The sequence below is a fragment of the Salmo trutta genome, chromosome 14 (assembly GCF_901001165.1).
Source record: "Salmo trutta chromosome 14, fSalTru1.1, whole genome shotgun sequence".
Classification (NCBI taxonomy): domain Eukaryota; kingdom Metazoa; phylum Chordata; class Actinopteri; order Salmoniformes; family Salmonidae; genus Salmo; species Salmo trutta.
Genome location: NC_042970.1, coordinates 57,201,170 through 57,220,197, shown reverse-complemented (window position 1 = coordinate 57,220,197; position 19,028 = coordinate 57,201,170). Strand labels below are relative to the sequence as shown.

General features: G+C 40.7%; 2 protein-coding genes across 4 annotated transcripts in view; one reads left to right on the top strand and one right to left on the bottom strand.

The window, feature by feature from the left end:
- Window positions 1-4,523, bottom strand: part of LOC115208427 (matrilin-4) — a 60,111-nt gene extending 55,588 nt beyond the window's left edge. The window contains exon 1 of the mRNA XM_029776481.1: window positions 4,285-4,523. The gene's annotated coding sequence lies outside the window, so the exon portion shown is untranslated. The remainder of the gene's footprint in view (window positions 1-4,284) is intronic.
- Window positions 2,304-19,028, top strand: part of rbpjl (recombination signal binding protein for immunoglobulin kappa J region-like) — a 32,980-nt gene continuing 16,255 nt past the window's right edge. For 2 of the 3 annotated variants that reach the window (XM_029776482.1, XM_029776484.1), the window contains exons 1-11: window positions 2,304-2,573; window positions 4,217-4,334; window positions 8,208-8,345; window positions 8,705-8,775; window positions 8,884-8,999; window positions 14,522-14,696; window positions 15,222-15,359; window positions 15,850-15,962; window positions 17,153-17,293; window positions 17,722-17,877; window positions 18,239-18,342. In XM_029776482.1, coding sequence (XP_029632342.1) covers window positions 2,525-2,573; window positions 4,217-4,334; window positions 8,208-8,345; window positions 8,705-8,775; window positions 8,884-8,999; window positions 14,522-14,696; window positions 15,222-15,359; window positions 15,850-15,962; window positions 17,153-17,293; window positions 17,722-17,877; window positions 18,239-18,342 — 1,319 coding nt within the window. In that variant the 5' untranslated portion in view covers window positions 2,304-2,524. The remainder of the gene's footprint in view (window positions 2,574-4,216; window positions 4,335-8,207; window positions 8,346-8,704; window positions 8,776-8,883; window positions 9,000-14,521; window positions 14,697-15,221; window positions 15,360-15,849; window positions 15,963-17,152; window positions 17,294-17,721; window positions 17,878-18,238; window positions 18,343-19,028) is intronic. The other variant, XM_029776483.1, reaches the window with a different exon arrangement.

The following is a 19,028-nucleotide window of genomic DNA, read 5'->3' as shown; positions in this document are numbered from 1 at the left end:
TATTTTTGTGCATTCAAATTGCTGTCGATAAAATGCAATTGTTTGTGTTGTCCGTAGCTTATGCCTATCCGTACCATAACCCCACCACCACCATTGAGCACTCTGGTTCACAACGTTGACATCAGCAAACCGCTCGCCCACACGACGCCATGCACATGGTCTGCAAAGCTCTGGTGGACATTCCTGCAGCCAGCATGCGAATTGCAAGCTCCCTCAACTTGAGACATCCGTGGCATTGTGTTGTGTGACAAAACTGCAGATTTTAGATTGGCCTTTTATTGTCCCCAGCACAATGTGCACCTGTGTAATGATCATGCTGTTTATTCAGCTTCTTGATATGCCACACCTGTCAGGTGGATGTATTATCTTGGAAAAGGAGAAATACTCACTAACAGGGATGTAAACATATTTGTGCACAACATTTGAGAGAAATAACCTTTTGTGCGTATAGAAAATGTTGAATTTATATTTTTGTTCAGTGTAAGTATGAAAATGAACAGATTGAACTCTGCATATGATTCTTCATCACATGGGAGTAGCTAAAGTAGAATGGAAGAAGATATGTACAGTTGAAGTCGGAAGTTTACATACACCTCAGTCAAATACATTTAAACTCAGCTTTTCACAATTCCTGACATTTAATCCTAGTAAAAATTCCCTGTCTTAGGTCAGTTAGGATCACCACTTTATTTAAAGAATGTGAAATGTCAGAATAATAGTAGAGAGAATGATTTATTTCAGCTTTTATTTCTTTCATCACATTCCCAGTGGGTCAGAAATGTACATACACTCAATTAGTATTTGGTAAATTGTTTAACTTGGGTTAAACCTTTTGGCTAGTCTTCCACAAGCTTCCCACAATAAGTTGGGTGAATTTTGGCCCATTCCTCCTGACAGCTGATGTAACTGAGTCAGGTTTTGTAGGCCTCCTTGCTCGCATGCGCTTTTTCAGTTCTGCCCACAAATTTTCTACAGCATTTCCTCCAAACGTAACGATGGTCATTATGGCCAAACAGTTCAATATTTTGTTCATTAGATCAGAGGACATTTCTCCAAAAAGTATGATCTTTGTCCCCATGTGCATTTGCAAACCGTAGTCTGGCTTTTTATGGCAGTTTTGGAGCAGTGACTTCTTCCTTGCTGAGTGGCCTTTCAGGTTATGTCGATATAGGACTCGTTTTACTGTGGATATAGATACTTTTGTACCTGTTTCCTCGCATTTCACAAGGTCCTTTGCTGCGTGGTCCCATGGTGTTTATACTTGCGCACAATTGTTTGTCCAGATGAACGTGGTACCTTCAGGCGTTTGGAAATTGTTCCCAAGGATGAACCAGACTTGGGGAGGATTTTTTCTGAGGTCATGGCTGATTTCTCTTGATTTTCCCATGATGTCAAGCAAAGAGGCACTGGGTTTGAAGGTAAGCCTTGAAATACATCCACAGGTACACCTCCAATTGACTCAAATGATGTCTATTAGCCTATCAGAAGTTTCTAAAGCCATGACATCGTTTTCTGGACTTTTCCAAGCTGTTTAAAGGCACAGTCAACTTAGTGTATGTAAACTTCTGACCCACTGGGATTGTGATACAATTAATTATAAGTGAAATAATCTGTCTGTAAACAATTGTTGGAATAATTACTTGTGTCATGCACAAAGTAGATGTCCTAACCGACTTGCCAAAACTATAGTTTGTTAACAAGACATTTGTAGAGTGATTGTAAAACGAGTTTGAAAGACTCCAACCTAAGTGTATGTAAACTTCTGACTTCAACTGTACATTCTTTCTGCAGATTTCTACAGCTCTTCTGTGAAACTTTTCAAAAACCATGTAGCATATATTGCTGACGAGTCGAAAATAACAGGCTTAGATGTCAGTGCTCACCCTTGGGGAGCAATGCCACTAATGCAACTTCCATACTTCCCTTACACCGGCCCCCATATGCCCTGAGTTCACAGTAAACTATCAGTTCTACTGTGTGGGTTGTGGCTCCCTGGAAGTGCAGATTACTTTTATTCCTACTTGATATAAAACACAGGTGTCTTATTCTCGGCATTTATTTTCAGAGACACACCACTCAATTCTTAATGCAATTAGAAGCTACTGCATAGCTGTTAGACAAGCACTCACTGTCTGGTTGGACGTCACTCTTGTCTTTGGGCATTCTCTTGCTATCTCCTGCAGTGTTTGCAGAAGCAAGAGGGCTGTGAGAACCCTGCACCTGAGAAACAGGTGACTATCTCTCAATACAAACAAATGGAGACACACACACACTGCCACTGGAATAAGAGATCCGGAATGGAGAAAGGGGTGGGGGTAACAGTAATAAACTAACATTAGCGCTAACACACAGTATCCATATTAGTGAGTCACAGTGAATTCACAGGCAGAGCTGTATTGAATGGAGCGGAGTGGCTTCTCTGAGGAAGTAAAGCACAGTAGCAGCAGAACCCCTGTTGTTGGGACATGCATGGTGTAGCTACAAAAGGACTTCCTCTTTTCAGATTTAACACTGCTACCAGACCATGCAGAGCCTCATCAGGGAGGCAGAAACTGGGGAAGAGAGGCGAGAAGGTAAGTGAACCAGCTCCAGAATAAGCCACATAGGAGGAGGAATGGATAAGCCAGATGGGTTACCCAAAAAATAAAATAAATGAAGGTCATTGTTTGCGTTTTCCCTGTAATCATCAAGATCAGGATTTGTGAAGACTGAGCTATCCCTAGATCTGTGCCTAAGAGCAACGTCTACCTGGGGCTAGGGGAGATGAGAGGGGGGAAATAAGGAGGGGGATAGGGAGGAAGAGAGTGTGCATGCTGCAAGTTAGCTGAAGGCCTACATTTCTCTATGGGATATCTGTTTATGCTCTACATAAAAAATCTGCTTAACCCGAAGGATCTCCAAGGGGTAAGTCCTGACAGTTAAAGCATTCTTCACAGTTTGAGTTTGACAGGGGGCTCAGGCACAAGGGGGAGGCTGATAGAAAGCAAAGGAGGAAGTGAGAGGTAGGGGGGAGAGAGAGGTGGGAGAGGAATGGGGAGAGAGGGAGGGAGAGACCGGGAATGTGAGCGACACATTCGGAATGAGTGAAGAGAGCAGTTATGTGGTTGGTAGGGAGTTGAGTGACAGCTTGAGCCCATATTCAGATTAAGACACAGCAGCTTCTTGTTCTTGCTCAATTGGAAGCAGATGTGGACTTTGCTACTGTTAGCAGTTTCTCCTGCCTCCTAACCTCCTCACCTCCAGGCAACCACTGTGCACCAAGCAAATACAGCCAGTCAGCACCCTCCACATACTCTCACGCTACAGTACACAATGTTGAGTTGGTTACCAGGTGGTAAAGAAGGCATTTTTTGAGATGTGGGTTTGTTGTATATTATCCTGTTTGATGATAGTAGAATGCAATATTTCAAAACTAAATAATATAGTGTAAGCCAAGTGTTGTTTAAGGTATACGTTTCAATTTAATAATAGCATTTCATCAAATTAGATTGGCAAATACAGATTTTTCTAATTCTATACCATCCCCAGGAACTCTCCAAAAGACAACCATCTAGTCTAGCACAAACAGATATAGGCTACCAGCAACTACTGCTACTATTTGTACTACTATAAAACAATATAAGTTGTAGTAATAGTAAATCAAATCAAACTTTAGTCATATCAATTAAGTTTGACTTTCATAATACACTCTTAGAAAAAAGGGTTCCAAGGGGGTTCTTCAGCTGTCTCCATAGGAGAACCCTTTTGGGCTCCAAGTAGAACTACTTTGCGTTCCAAGTAGAACCCTCTGTGGAAAGGGTTCTACCTGGAACCAAAAAGGGTTCTTCAAAGGTGTTGGGGACAGGTAAAGAAGCACCTTAGGTTCTAGATAGCACCTTTTTTCCTAAGAGTGTATGGCTCTGTATAAATTAGCTACACCTCAGGTCTAGACTGCATTTTGGCAACTCTTATTACTACCCTATGGTGGCAAAATCAGAAATGTCATCAGAACACCTAAAACAATCCCACAGCAGCACTAATGAAGGATCAGACAGGCATTTCCTCACTGGGTCATGTTGCCTGGTTAACCAAACTATTTATTAGCCTATAGACGAGTAGCAAAACAAAACACATGTTTGTTTTCTTATTTGAAATATACACTGACCTATAGAGACGGAGTCAGACTCAGTGAATACTGACAAATGACACAAACGCACTCTCTCCATTACATTTTCAGCATCATTGCAGATAACGGATTCCTTGGACACCGCCCACACGTACCAACCCTGGGATTCGGTAACTCACCTGGAGACGGCGCTGGGTAGGACAGAACCTCGGCTGTTGGAATGGAACAGGTACTGCGGTAAATGCGACTTCCACACACACAAAACTCCCGCTGTGACTCACAAAATGTCCATGCAAAAGCAATGGTATCCAAGCCTCTCCAAAGTCACCAAGCTGGGAAAAATTTGATTTCCTCTGCAAAAAGTGAATGGAAAGATCGTCCTTTTATGTTGTGCGGTTGTTTAGCCTTGTCTCAACAATTATTTTGTCATGGAATGAAGGAGCGGAGGCTCGTGCAGGTATTAAAAACCAGGGAATGAGAGTTGAAGTGTAGACCCCACCCACCTTTGAAATAGGAACAGCTGGGGACGCATGCCAGGACTGGGATGCTCTTGTGCCTTTTGTACAGCGTAGAATAGGCTACAATAAATTCGAGCTTATTACGTTAGTAAATAAAAGTTGGGTACATTTAGCCAGTGTTGGAAAAAGTACCAATTGTCATACTTGAGTAAAAGTAAAGATACATTAATAGAAAATGACCCAAGTAAAAGTGAAATTAACCCAGTAAAATACTACTTGAGTAAAAGTCTAAAAGTATTTGATTTAAAATATACTTAAGTATCAAAAGTGAAAGTATTTTTACTTAAGTACTTTACACCACTGCATTTAGCATTAATAAAATGTGTAGCATTTATGGCATTTCTAAAGTTGTAATAATAGGCTACCCATTGTGCTTTTCTAATGGCCAATGTTAAAACTGTATCAACAACTTAACAATAACAACAATAAAAGTAATTTTGCATAGATTTGGCTTAGTTGTGTAACTGCTGGAGTGTATTTCAGCCTTATTTGGCCATGGTGTGAAATACCACTACGTCTGTGCTCCTGACAATGTGGAGAATGTCTCATTTTAAACTCCTGACACAGTGAAGCCAGGGTCAAATAAGAGCCCCAGTCACCTTTTATAGTGGTTATCCGCTGTTGAAACAATAACAAAGCACCCCCTCCCCCACTGTTTTGATAAAAAGCTGAGTGATGAGGCTGGAGAAAAGTAACCACTCTCAAATTCATATATGGATGCCAAGACTGACCATCCATGATATCAAAAGTATAATTTTAACCATGTTTTGAGGCTATACAGTGTTTGTTTACATTTACTTTTACTTTGGATTCTGATGGGGAATGACAGTTATGTATAGGTTTTATAGGTTATATTTTTCAAGAATCAATGGGTACAAATGATTAATGAATGTCCAAAAAGGATATCGCAACTGCAGATTGGCCCTTTAAAGTCTATACGAGGGGAAAATGACAGTGAAGTTATAGTGTGACAATTCTATGAGACATTTTAACATCAATAGCTATGTCAATAGAAACTGAGGCCAACATATAAAACTGAACATATTCCACTGGTACATAAAGTCAGTGGGGAAACTTGGATGTTTTTATTGTATTGTTATGATGTGTTTGGCTTATGGGTTTGCCCGTGATTGACAGTTGTTGTCCAGTGTGTTCATGTCCCAATTGTATTATACTGATCTGCTATCTAAGCACTCATCTTGGAGTTCTCTCACAGTGTATTTGGTTGTCTAGTTTGACCTCTGGGAATTTACGAGGAACTCTTTTACCTAGGTCGTCTGCACAATAGCCACAGCAAGAGTGTGTCAGTACCAATTATGGGTCCTCCATCTTCACAACAGTATCCTTGGTTTATTTTCCCTCTTTCCCGTCTCTATGTTCACCCTACCACTCGTATCAGATAACCTTTTCAACACACCAAATTATAAGGGCACATTCTATGGCCCTAGCCCTGTGGTTAATAAGAAAATAGCTCTTTCTCTCTCTCTCTCTCATTATTACTTAGAATATTTTGTTTTATTTTATTGTTTATTTAACCCTTATTTTACCAGTTAAATTGACTGAGAACACATTCTCATTCACAGCAACGACCTGGGGAATAGTTACAGGAGAGAGCAGGGGGAATGAGCCAATTGGAAGCTGGCGATGATTATTGGAAAGAGAATTCTCAAATCTTTGTTCAGAGAGCTGTGCAGTGCTATTTAGTTAGTCTTTGTTCTGATGGCAACATGTTGTTAATTTGTTAATTAAACAAGAACATTTTGGAAATTTTGTAAAAACAAGTGTTTTCTATCTCGTCACCTTATGGGTGAAGGAAGATTTAATCAAGCATAATGTGTCTTTCATAAGAACAGAATATATTGCAGATGATTTCTATTCTGGTTAGAGCCAGTTTGCGCTGTTCTGTGAAGGGAGTAGTACACAGCGTTTTACGAGATCTTCAATTTTTTGGCAATTTCTCACATGGAATAGCCATCATTTCTCAGAACAAGAATAGACTGATGAGTTTCAGAAGAAAGACTTTGTTTCTGGACATTTTGAGCCTGTAATCGAACCCACAAATGCTGACGCTCCAGATACTCAACTAGTCTGAAGAAGGCAAGTTTTATTGCTTCTTTAATCAGGACAACAGTTTTCAGCTGTGCTAACATAGTTGCAAAAGGGTTTTCTAATGATCAATTCGCCTTTTAAAATGATAAACTTGGATTAGCTAACACAACGTGCCATTGGAACACAGGAGTGATGGTTGCTAATAATGGACCTCTGTACGCCTATGTAGATATTCCAGTAAAAATCAGCCGTTTCCAGCTACAATAGTCATTTACACCATTAACAATGTCTACACTGTATTTCTGATCAACTTGATGTTATTTTAATGGACAAAACAATTGCTTTTCCTTCAAAAACAAGGACATTTCTAACTGACCCCAAACTTTTGAACGGTAGTGTACATATTACCTAAATTACCTCGACTAACTGATGCCCCCACACATTGACTCTGTACCGGTACCCCTGTATATATCCTCGCTATTGCTATTTTACTGCTGCTCTTTAATTATTTGTTGCTGTTATTTTGTATTTTTTCTTAACACTTATTTTTTCTTAACTGCATTTTTGGTTAAGGGCTTGTAAGTAAGCATGTCAATGTTGTATTCGGCGCATGTGACAAATAAAATGTTATTTGATTTGATCACTCCATGGACTGTGTAGCGAAAGGAATGCAATTATGTCTGAGCAAGAGGATCAAGTGTGTGTGTGTGTGTGTGTGTGTGTGTGTGTGTGTGTGTGTGTGTGTGTGTGTGTGTGTGTGTGTGTGTGTGTGTGAGAGAGAGAGAAAACCGTATCCCTTAGTCTAGTAGAGAAGAGGTTTCCTGCCACTGCATTGTTCAGGAATTAAAACATCCACTTTCTCTTTTCTAACCGTATGCACACCTAACATCATAGTGGAAACTGTCTTCAGCATTTTATGGTATACATTGTAACCTTCTTTCTTTGCCAGGTACCTGTATTACTCCTTTGGGATTATGCTTTATAGCATAGTGGGTTCAGAATATCTCGGAGTGAAGGCATGTCAATTAAAGGGATAGTGCAACATTTTGCCTATTAAGCCTTTTTTCTACTTACCCAGAGTCAACATGCTATCTGTTCTGGTAGACTTCCAGTCATTGCGCTAATGCTAGTTAGCAATGACTTGCGAAACTACCTTCAACTTCCTTCAAACTGCACACAGGTACATAAAAATGGTACCCATGAGTTAATCTGACTCTGGGTGAGTAGAAAAGGGCCAAAATTGCCAAAATGTCGCAATATCCCTTTAAACCCACACTTCCCGTCAATGGCAATCAAGAAAGCAATAATACTTTTTTATAATGGTAGGCTAATTTGTTCTTTTACTTTAATATGTTCACCTAAATCAATTATGGGATTGTATAGCTGTTGAAATGATCTGGATATTATGGCAAAATCTTGAATTCTGAGTAGTACTCTACATTTTAAGTGTCAACCCTTTTCGTAACGTCACTCATCTAAAAGAGGAACAACAATGGAGAGTTTGTCTCTTTTTAATTGATTTTCTATTCATTCAGCAGATTGGACCAAAGTTTCTCTCCACTGCCCAGAGTGACCAGGGAGTCAGTGAGACAGTATCTGCAGTTTCCCCCTGACCAATCTGTGCGAATACTCCATGCAAAGGTCGCCCAGAAATCATACGGCAACGAGAAACGGTAAGTTGACAAGACCCAATAGACTTAACATGTTCATGTCATCATGACACATGTGTAATGGAGTTAAGAATGTAACCTCTCTCCACAGCTAACTTGAAATGTCGCCAATGGAGCTATCCACATGTTATTTGCACGTTGAAAAGCAGGTGGTCACGTGTGTTTTACGAGGTAGAGGACCCTTGTTCAAGCTCAGTCAGAGGAATGTTCAGGGAGGCAGCGCTATATGCTAAGCTAGCACACTGATGTCGGTGATACATGCAGGGAGTTTATTGGGTTAGATTGTTGGCAAACTAGCCTTAGCCAGATTGCAGTTGCTTTTTGTATGGTATGAAGAAACATTGTGTGTCTACATACAATAGGTTCTTCTGCCCTCCTCCTTGTATTTACATCAGTGGCTCAGGATGGAAACTGAAACAAGACCTTTTGAATGGTGAGCCCGAGGATACATGTTCTCCCACACATTTGGCATTTATTTATCCAGTAAGCAATTAAAGTACTGTACTACATGATCTGACTTAAGCTCTGTAATCCTACCCAGCCACTGGTGCAGGGGACTCCTGCTACAGACTCTATGGTTATATGGGCCTGGACAGCTCCTGTGTGGCCCAGGCAGACACCTCCAAACTAGCCTTCGAGGACCAGCCTGATGCCAGGGTGAGAGGGGGAATCAAAATCAAAATGTATCAAGGTGAAAATGGTCTCCCGTTTTATGACAAACACATGGCCTCCTGTGTTTCCAGCCCAACCTCAAGACTGACCGATATACAGGGCTGGGGAGTAACTGATTACATGTAATCTGATTACAAAAAACCTGTAACTGTAATCGGTATATATTTTGATTTGTTTCAAACTTTTTTGGTTACTACATGATTCCATATGTATTATTTCATAATTTTGAAGTCTTCACTAATAATCTACAATGTAGAAAATAGTAAAAACAAAATACAAAAAATGTAATAAGTAGGTGTGCCCAAACTTTGACTGTTACTGGTGTGTATATACAGTTGAAGTCTGACATTTACATACACTTAGGTTGGAGTCATTAAAACTCGTTTTTCAACCACTCCACAAATTTCTTGTTAACAAACTCTAGTTTGGCAAGTCGGTTAGGACATCTACTTTGTAATTTTTCCAACAATTGTTTACAGACAGATTATTTCACTTAGAATTCAATGTATCACAATTCCAGTGGGTCAGAAGTTTACATACATTAAGTTGACTGTGCCATTTAAAGAGCTTGGAAAATTCCAGAAAACGATCATGGGAAAATCAAAATAAAACAGCCAAGACCTCAGAAAGAAATTGTAGATCTCCACAAGTCTGGTTCATCCTTGGGAGCAATTTCCAAATGCCTGAAGGTACCACGTTCATCTGTACAAACAATAGTACACAAATATAAACACCACGCAGCCATCATACCACTCAGGAAGGAGACGCGTTCTGTCTCCTAGAGATGAACGTACTTTGGTGCGAAAAGTGCAAATCAATCCCAGAACAAAAGCAAAGGACCTTATGAAGATACTGGAGAAAACAGGTACAAAAGTATCTATATCCACAGTAAAACGAGTCCTATATCAACACAACCTGAAAGGCCGCTCAGGAAGGAAGAAGCCACTGCTCCAAAACCACCATAAAAAAGCCAGACTATGGATTGCAACTGCACATGGGGACAAAGATCGTACATTTTGGAGAAATGTCCTCTGGTCTGATGAAACAAAAATAGAACTGTTTGTCCATAATGACCATCGTTATGTTTGGAGGAAAAAGGGGGAGGCTTGCAAGCCAAAGAACAACATCCCAACTGTGAAGCACGGGGGTGGCAGCATCATGTTGTGGGGGTGCTTTGCTGAAGGAGGGACTGGTGCACTTCACAAAATAGATGGCATCATGAGGAGGAAAATGATGTGGATATATTGAAGCAACATCTCAAGACATCAGTCAAGAAGTTAAAGATTGGTTGCAAATGGGTCTTCCAAATGGACAATAACCCCAAGCATACTTCCAAAGTTGTGGCAAAGGGGTATAAGGACAACAAAGTCAAGGTATTGGAGTGGCCATCACAAAGCCCTGAACTCAATCCCATAGAAAATTTGTGGGCAGAACTGAAAAAGCGCATGCGAGCAAGGAGGCCTACAAACCTGACTCAGTTACACCAGCTCTGTCAGGAGGAATGGGCCAAAATTCACCCAACTTATTGTTGGAAGCTTGTGGAAGGTTTTACCCAAGTTAAACAATTTAAAGACAATGCTACCAAATACTAATTGAGTGTATGTAAACGTCTGACCCACTGGGAATGTGATGAAAGAAATAAAAGCTGAAATAAATCATTCTCTCTACTATTATTATGACATTTCACATTCTTAAAATAAAGTGGTGATCCTAACTGTCCTAAGACAGGGAATGTTTACTAGGATTAAATGTCAGGAATTGTGAAAAACTGAGTTTAAATGTATTTGGCTAAGGTGTATGTAAACTTCCAACTTCAACTGTGTATATAGGTTGACTGTGTATAGAGGTTGACTGTGTGATATTAAGTTGCTTCTTGTGTAAATATTTTCTGTCTGGATTTTAATGATTTGTAGTGATTTGTATATATATATATATAGAGAGAGAGAAATTATTTTAAAAAATATATACACTGCTCAAAAAAATAAAGGGAACACTAAAATAACACATCCTAGATCTGAATGAATGAAATAATCTTATTAAATACTTTTTTCTTTACATAGTTGAATGTGCTGACAACAAAATCACACAAAAATAATCAATGGAAATCCAATTTATAAACCCATGGAGGTCTGGATTTGGAGTCACACTCAAAGTTAAAGTGGAAAACCACACTACAGGCTGATCCAACTTTGATGTAATGTCCTTAAAACAAAATGAGTAGTGTGTGTGGCCTCCACGTGCCTGTATGACCTCCCTACAATGCCTGGGCATGCTCCTGATGAGGTGGCGGATGGTCTCCTGAGGGATCTCCTCCCAGACCTGGACTAAAGCATCCGCCAACTCCTGGACAGTCTGTGGTGCAACGTGGCATTGGTGGATGGAGCGAGACATGATGTCCCAGATGTGCTCAATTGGATTCAGGTCTGGGGAACGGGCGGGCCAGTCCATAGCATCAATGCCTTCCTCTTGCAGGAACACTCCAGCCACATGAGGTCTAGCATTGTCTTACATTAGGAGGAACACAGGGCCAACCGCACCAGCATATGGTCTCACAAGGGGTCTGAGGATCTCATCTCGGTACCTAATGGCAGTCAGGCTACCTCTGGCGAGCACATGGAGGGCTGTGCGGCCCCCCAAAGAAATGCCACCCCACACCATGACTGACCCACCGCCAAACCGGTCATGCTGGAGGATGTTGCAGGCAGCAGAACATTCTCCACGGCGTCTCCAGACTCTGTCACGTCTGTCACATGTGCTCAGTGTGAACCTGCTTTCATCTGTGAAGAGCACAGGGCGCCAGTGGCGAATTTGCCAATCTTGGTGTTCTCTGGCAAATGCCAAACGTCCTGCACGGTGTTGGGCTGTAAGCACAACCCCCACCTGTGGACGTCGGGTCCTCATACCACCGCCACGGAGTCTGTTTCTGACCGTTTGAGCAGACACATGCACATTTGTGACCTGTTGGAGGTAATTTTGCAGGGCTCTGGCAGTGCTCCTCCTGCTCCTCCTTGCACAAAGGCGGAGGTAGCGGTCCTGCTGCTGGGCTGTTGCCCTCCTACGGCCTCCTCCATGTCTCCTGATGTACTGGCCTGTCTCCTGGTAGCGCCTCCATGCTCTGGACACTACGCTGACAGACACAGCAAACCTTCTTGCCACAGCTCGCATTGATGTGCCATCCTGGATGAGCTGCACTACCTGAGCCACTTGTGTGGGTTGTAGACTCCGTCTCATGCTAGTGAAAGCACCGCCAGCATTCAAAAGTGACCAAAACATCAGCCAGGAAGCATAGGAACTGAGAAGTGGTCTGTGGTCACCACCTGCAGAACCACTCCTTTATTGGGGGTGTCTTGCTAATTGCCTATAATTTCCACCTGTTGTCTATTCCATTTGCACAACAGCATGTGAAATTTATTGTCAATTAGTGTTGCTTCCTAAGTGGACAGTTTGATTTCACAGAAGTGTGATTGACTTGGAGTTACATTGTGTTGTTTAAGTGAGCAGTGTGTATAAGCTGATACACAAAACAACACCGGATTCATATATATATATATATATATATATATATATATAAAACATCCTATTGGTTGCACGAATGCTGTATAATAATTTTAATTGAAAAACTGTTACGTTTTGAATCCGGCGTCGTTTTGTGTATCAGTTTATAAACCATGTGCCATGTAATTGGTACATCGAAAATCTCTTCCCAACTATTTTGCAATGTGTATGGCACAGCTGTTTCTTTTTTGGTCCTTAAATGAAACTGGTATACTTTTTTATTTATCACAATTTTCTTTAACCAATTTTGGTCTTTAAAGCAGGGATGACAGACAAGTTCCTTACTTTCTCCCCTTCCACTGGCCTCTTCCATTTTTGCAGTAATGCTGCAATTCGTTTTGGATAGAGCAGACATTTCCACAGATTTTTGTTAGCTGCATGTGTGACATAACTCCACCAGTCCTATTTATGATATAATTTACAAATATTATACAGTTTTTAAACATTTATTCCCAAAATATTTTTTTGCAATTAGTTTATTTGAGTTTAACCATAATATTTTTTTTCAATATTTGTTCCATCTTTTCTGGTTGATTAAACTAAAATTGCAACCAACTTTCTGTGGCTTGTTTTAAAAATAGCGATATTTTGGAAATTATTTCAAAGTGAGAGGTTGAAATCTGAATAAAGGGAAAAAGTCCATTCATGAGCACAGGGGGAGCCATTCTTACTAATCTATTAGAGAACCATTTTTGCATTTAAGTATAGATTTTGTATGACTGAAGCCTTTAGTGAGAGGTCTAATACTTTAATATTTAATCATTTCTGTCCTCCGAATTCATATTCATTATATAAATAGCTCTGTTTAATTTTGTCTATCTTGCCAAATCAAATTGAATATTTTTTGCTCATATAATTAAAAAAATAGTTTTTAGGTGTACACAGGGCCATAAGCAAATAGCTAAACTAGGATATGAGTTAATCAGGGTGATTTTTCTACAAATAGACAGCTATTTTCCTTACATGGTAGAAAGATCTAAATAATTTTTGCTAACTTTATATTAAAATGTATAGTAGTGAGAATGTATTTCTTCTGGGATATGAATACCGAGTATGTCCAGTTCACCATCAGACCATTTTATTGGTAAACTACACGATAATGTGAAAGTTCTATTTTCTTTAGAGATCCAATGCGTAATATAGTACACTTATTATAATTTTATTGTAATCCAGAGAGGTTAGAACAATTATCTAGATCCTCTATGAGGCTGTGGAGGGATCCAAATTGTGGATTTAAAAGAACATGAATCATCAGCGTACAATGACGCCTTTTCTATTTAAGCCCTGGATTTCTAGCCCCTTGATATTATTGTTGGATCTGATTTTAATAGCTAACATTTCGATGGCCATAATATGATATGCCAGTAGTGGACAACCTTGTTTTACTCCTCTTGACAATACTTTCCGAGAAGTAGCCATTATTTACTATTTTACACCTAGGGTTACTTACATAACTTTAACCCATTGTATAATAAATTCTCCAAAATTGAGATATTCCAGGCATGTATATATAAATTCCAGTCATACTTTATCAAAAGCCTTTTCAAAGTCAGCTTTTTAGACTTGCTTTCAATGACAGATCTATAAGACACATTTCTATTTCAATTTGATTGGGTCGCCCAAAAAGTTACATATTACAGCTTTAACCACTCTCAAATTCATAGACAGAGCTATGGATACAAGGACTGACTATCCATGATATAATAATTATAGTTTTAACCATGTTTTGGTTATATAGTGTTTAATTACATTTATTTTGTTACAAACATTGGAGTAAAACAAGCTTGTGTTCTATTTTGGGTTTTGATGGGGTACAACAGTTGATGTAAGTAACCTACCCTGCCACTATATTGACCCAGACGAGGTTTCAAAACATTTTATTACAAGAGACTGTTAACAGAGCAAACACAGCGAATGAGGCACTTCTGAATGTTTGCTTTCTTTTTTAACAGATGTTTGCCTGCGCCAAGTCCCTGTACATCTCTGACACAGACAAAAGGAAGCACTTTCGCCTGGTCCTCAAGCTCTTTCTTGGTAACGGGCAGGAGATTGGCTCCTTCCTCAGTAAGCTGATCAAAGTTATCTCCAAACCGTCCCAGAAGAGGCAGTCTATGAAGAATGCTGACTGTGAGTGAAAGGTGATCCTAAGGTGCCACAATCCCCAGGGTCACGGTAAGGCTAGAGTGGAGGTGCAGATTGCCACTTCTAATTAGGCCAGACATTTGTCCTTTTGATCCAGGAGCACACACTACGAGTCCAGTTGTATTGACATAGGCTCCTACCCCTTGCGAGATAAAAAGGAAAGGCGCCAGAGAGGTTTGACAGCTGAGATCAAAAGTGGGGTGACATTGAATTTCTCACCTTGCCATAGGAGAATGCGTCACGGTGCACTGTGTGCGAAAGGGAATACCTGCAATTGTCATGCTGCATCAGTCATTAATGAGAATGGTGTATGCTTATTTATGGGCTTATTTGTGGTGTATATTTCTGTATTTAAGGTAGGGAAATGTGTCATGTACACAACATGTGAAAATGAAATGTATTTGTCATGCTGCATACTACGGCTGTGTGTGTGTGTGCATATGTGTGTGTTTGTGTGCGCATGCGTGTGTGTACACATGTCTGTATGTTTGCGTGTGTGTCCATTTGCAGTGTGTATTTCCACGGGGTCGAGGGTGGCTCTGTTCAACCGCTTGCGGTCACAAACGGTCAGCACACGTTACCTGGCCGTAGAACGAGGGGCCTTTGTAGCCAGCGCCAGACAGTGGACTGCATTTACAGTCACTCTAGGTATGAACGGTTGTCTGAACCACTGTCTCTCAGTCCTCCATCTACACACTCTCTCTCTCTTTACTGCTGTGGGCAGAATGGGTTGTCAGAGCCCTTATGAAAGGAAGAAGTAAATCTTCTAGCTGGTGGTAATGCTGGGACAATATTTGTTTTCCATCATGAAATAAAAAAACATCTGCTAATACATTCCAAGACGGATTTTCAACCTTTCTCTGATTGGAGTCAGATCCCAAAAACTAAGATCAAGCTCACCTCAGAAGTAGACTCAATAGACTTATCTGTTTTTCATGTTTTCATCCTACTGCTATTCATTCACTTACATTGTTTTAACTTCTTGTCTGTCTGTCTGTCTGTCTGTCTGTCTGTCTGTCTGTCTGTCTGTCTGTCTGTCTGTCTGTCTGTCTGTCTGTCTGTCTGTCTGTCTGTCTGTCTGTCTGTCTGTCTGTCTGTCTGTCTGTCTGTCTGTCTGTCTGTCTGTCTGTCTGCGCAGTGGAGGACCAGCATGCTGACTCGGAGGAGTTCACGGTGTGTGAGGGATTCATCTGCTACGGCTGTGTGGTTCAGCTGGTCTGCACTGACTCCGGGGTGGCCCTGCCCCCCATGGTAAACACACACATGCAATATAATCGGATATCACCTCAATAGTACCATTATACTGGAGACCTTGATAGCTGCAGTAGTCTGTAGTCTGACCACCTTAATTCCGCTGTATTTCATAATTGGGGTATATAATAATGTGTTATAGTTTTTCCTCCTCATAAGAACTCTGAGCAGATGTTATATGGTTTGCTGTACAGCAGGATTCTACTGTTATTATTGTCTTACTCATGTTCATAGGATGGGATTATTTTTAGGCAACCCTTCATGGCAATTCGCTGATCAGACCCCTTTCATGTACCCCCAAATTGGTGTTTGAATAATACAGCTGATGGTTTAGAGTAACATTCACCTACATTGTACACATATACATTTTATTTAAGTTGAGGCAATTTGCTGACATTTTTTGTTGTTGTTGGGAGATGCTTGTATATTTTCCTATTTAAACTCTAGAGTGCTCTCCACCACATTTACTGTGTTTGCTTACAGTTTGGTTCAGCTCAGGCCTTTGGAGGGAAATGAAATAGAGCTAGCCCACTGTCGTGCTGAGACTGCAACCCCAGTGATGCTCTCTCTGGTACACTCTTAGACAAAATGGTTCCAAAAGGGTTATTTGGCTGTCCACATAGTTCTCCTTTGAAGAACCTTTTTTGGTTCCAGGTAGAACCCTTTGGGTTCCATGTTGAACCCTCTGTGGAAAGGGTTTTACATGGAACTCAAAAGGGTTCTACCTGGAACCAAAGGGATTCTACCAGGAACCAAAAAGGGTTCTTTAAAAGATTCGCTGATGTGGACAGCCGAAGAACCTATGTAGGTTATTTTTTGTCTAAGCGCGTAGCTCAGGACCAGCCAGGAGTTATCTATAATGGGAAGATGATACATTGGCTTTCCCTGACAGGAAGACACAATCTTATTCAGGGGCCTCCTCCAGACATAACATCATCTAAGCCCATCTAAGTCATGTTATTAACAAAGCTATCATGTCGTACATAGATTTAATAGAGGTCCAGTTTATTTTAAAAAGAGAGTAAGCCAATGATTTGTCATATTGGAATATAGATTCCATTAGATTCCTATCATACTAGTACATATATTTCTTATTGTCGCTGTTTATTTTTTTATAGAGAGGAGGCCAACGATGTGTCAAAAGGATGATGGATTCCGTTAGATCCTTGTTGTTTTTGGATTCCCTCCAGGTGATCCGCAAGGTGAACAAGCAGCACGCCATCCTGGATGTGGATGAGCCCGTCTCCCAGCTTCACAAGTGTGCCTTCCAGTTCAAGGACAACAGCCAGATGTACCTCTGTCTGTCTAACGAGAGAATCATACAGTACCAGGTTAATATTACCCTCTTCACACGATTGTGCCGACCCAAACCTGCGCTTGCTTTGATATTTCCTCTTCTCATTATGCTTTTCAACACGGTTCTTGCAATAGTGGGTGGTATTGGGTAACCAGACCAGCTTAGTACAGTTTGGTTTGGCTTTGCTTGGTTTGACTCAGTAGTGTAAGAAGCCCCCATGAGAGGTAAAATGTCACTTGTGGGACATGATGATACATGTCCATGCTATAACATTCGCTAGCACTCGCAATCATTATTTAGCCCAGAATTAGGTCACATACCTAAATTAGTAGCTAAGGGATAGTGTCACTGAACCTATTCCTCAGGCCCTGGGTTCACGAGCAGTGAGACAGTTGTGGAATGGGGGGGTTCGATGGGAATGGGGCATGGAGAAGTTAACTTTTTTAACTTGGGTCTTCCCAGGTTTCATCCAGTCTGAGGGAGCAGAGCAGAGAGGTGCTGAACGATGGATCATGTTGGACCATCATCGGTACAGAGGCAGTGGAGTATACGTTCTGTGAGGGCTTGGCCTGCGTTCAGGGCTCCGTCAGCCCAATACCTGTCATCACAGGACTGGAGGTGCGGTCTTAACACTACTGAAGCTGACAAAAAAAATCCATTGAGGAATAAAGACCTGCAGTGATTCAAGGCTGCAAATCAGCCTTGTTTTCTGTTCCTGTCAGTAAGACAGATTGTTTTTTTAATGTAAATTGCACACAGTAACATTTAAGAGATGTGGATGGGTGGAAATGAGTACTGTAAGAACACTGTACAATACAGTACCTAAATAATACAGTGCTAAAACTACTACTATTGGTAGACTCCCCTTGTAGGTAGATCATTCCAGTTTACAGAATAAGAAGTGTGTGTGAGGGTAGTAAAATAAGTTTAATGTTGATATGATGGCTGGATTGAATTAATGTTGAATGTGTCCTTTTAGGTGAATGGTGGAGGACATGTAGCCATGCTAGAAGTAAATGGAGAAAACTTTGGTCCCCATCTGAAAGTTTGGTTTGGAAATGTGGAGGCAGAAACTATGTTAAGGTACATTTTAAATCTCACAAGCAACTGTTCTTGTTCCATAATCAAGTAAATGCAATGCCTCAACCAGACCAGTGTGGTGTCCTTACAAAGGAGGACACATATAAAATGCACAGTGCAAACTTTTTTCAATTTACTAATACCTATGTAATTGTTGTAGTTACCATGGATATAGGCTTAATAATGGCCCTCTTGCCTACTTTAGTTTGTATTGCTTAGTTGCTTTTTATGGCCACTTCCAGGTGAACGTAGACTGTTCCTGAGGATTACAAGCATGCCAAAGAACACTTGGAGAGGCCCCAGTCCTATGGCTTGGCCATAGGATTACAATGCTGCCCCAGATGCTTGACCCAAATATGAAAGTAGCCATTTTGTGATGTACATAGGTATTCAGGTGAACAGAAGGGTCTTTAAAGGGGCAGTGCGGTTAAAACTTATTTTTTCATTTCCACACTATGAGGTCAAAATTACACTCTGAAATTGCGAACATGCCTTTTTTACATTTTAGTCATTTAGCAGACATTCTTATCCAGAGCGACTTACAGTAGTGAATGCATACATTTCATAAATGTTTTTCCTGAACTGGTCCCCCATGGAATCGAACCCACAACCCTGGCGTTGCAAACACCATACTCTACCAACTGAGCCACACGGGACCGTGCTCTACCCTCACACACACTGAGCCACAC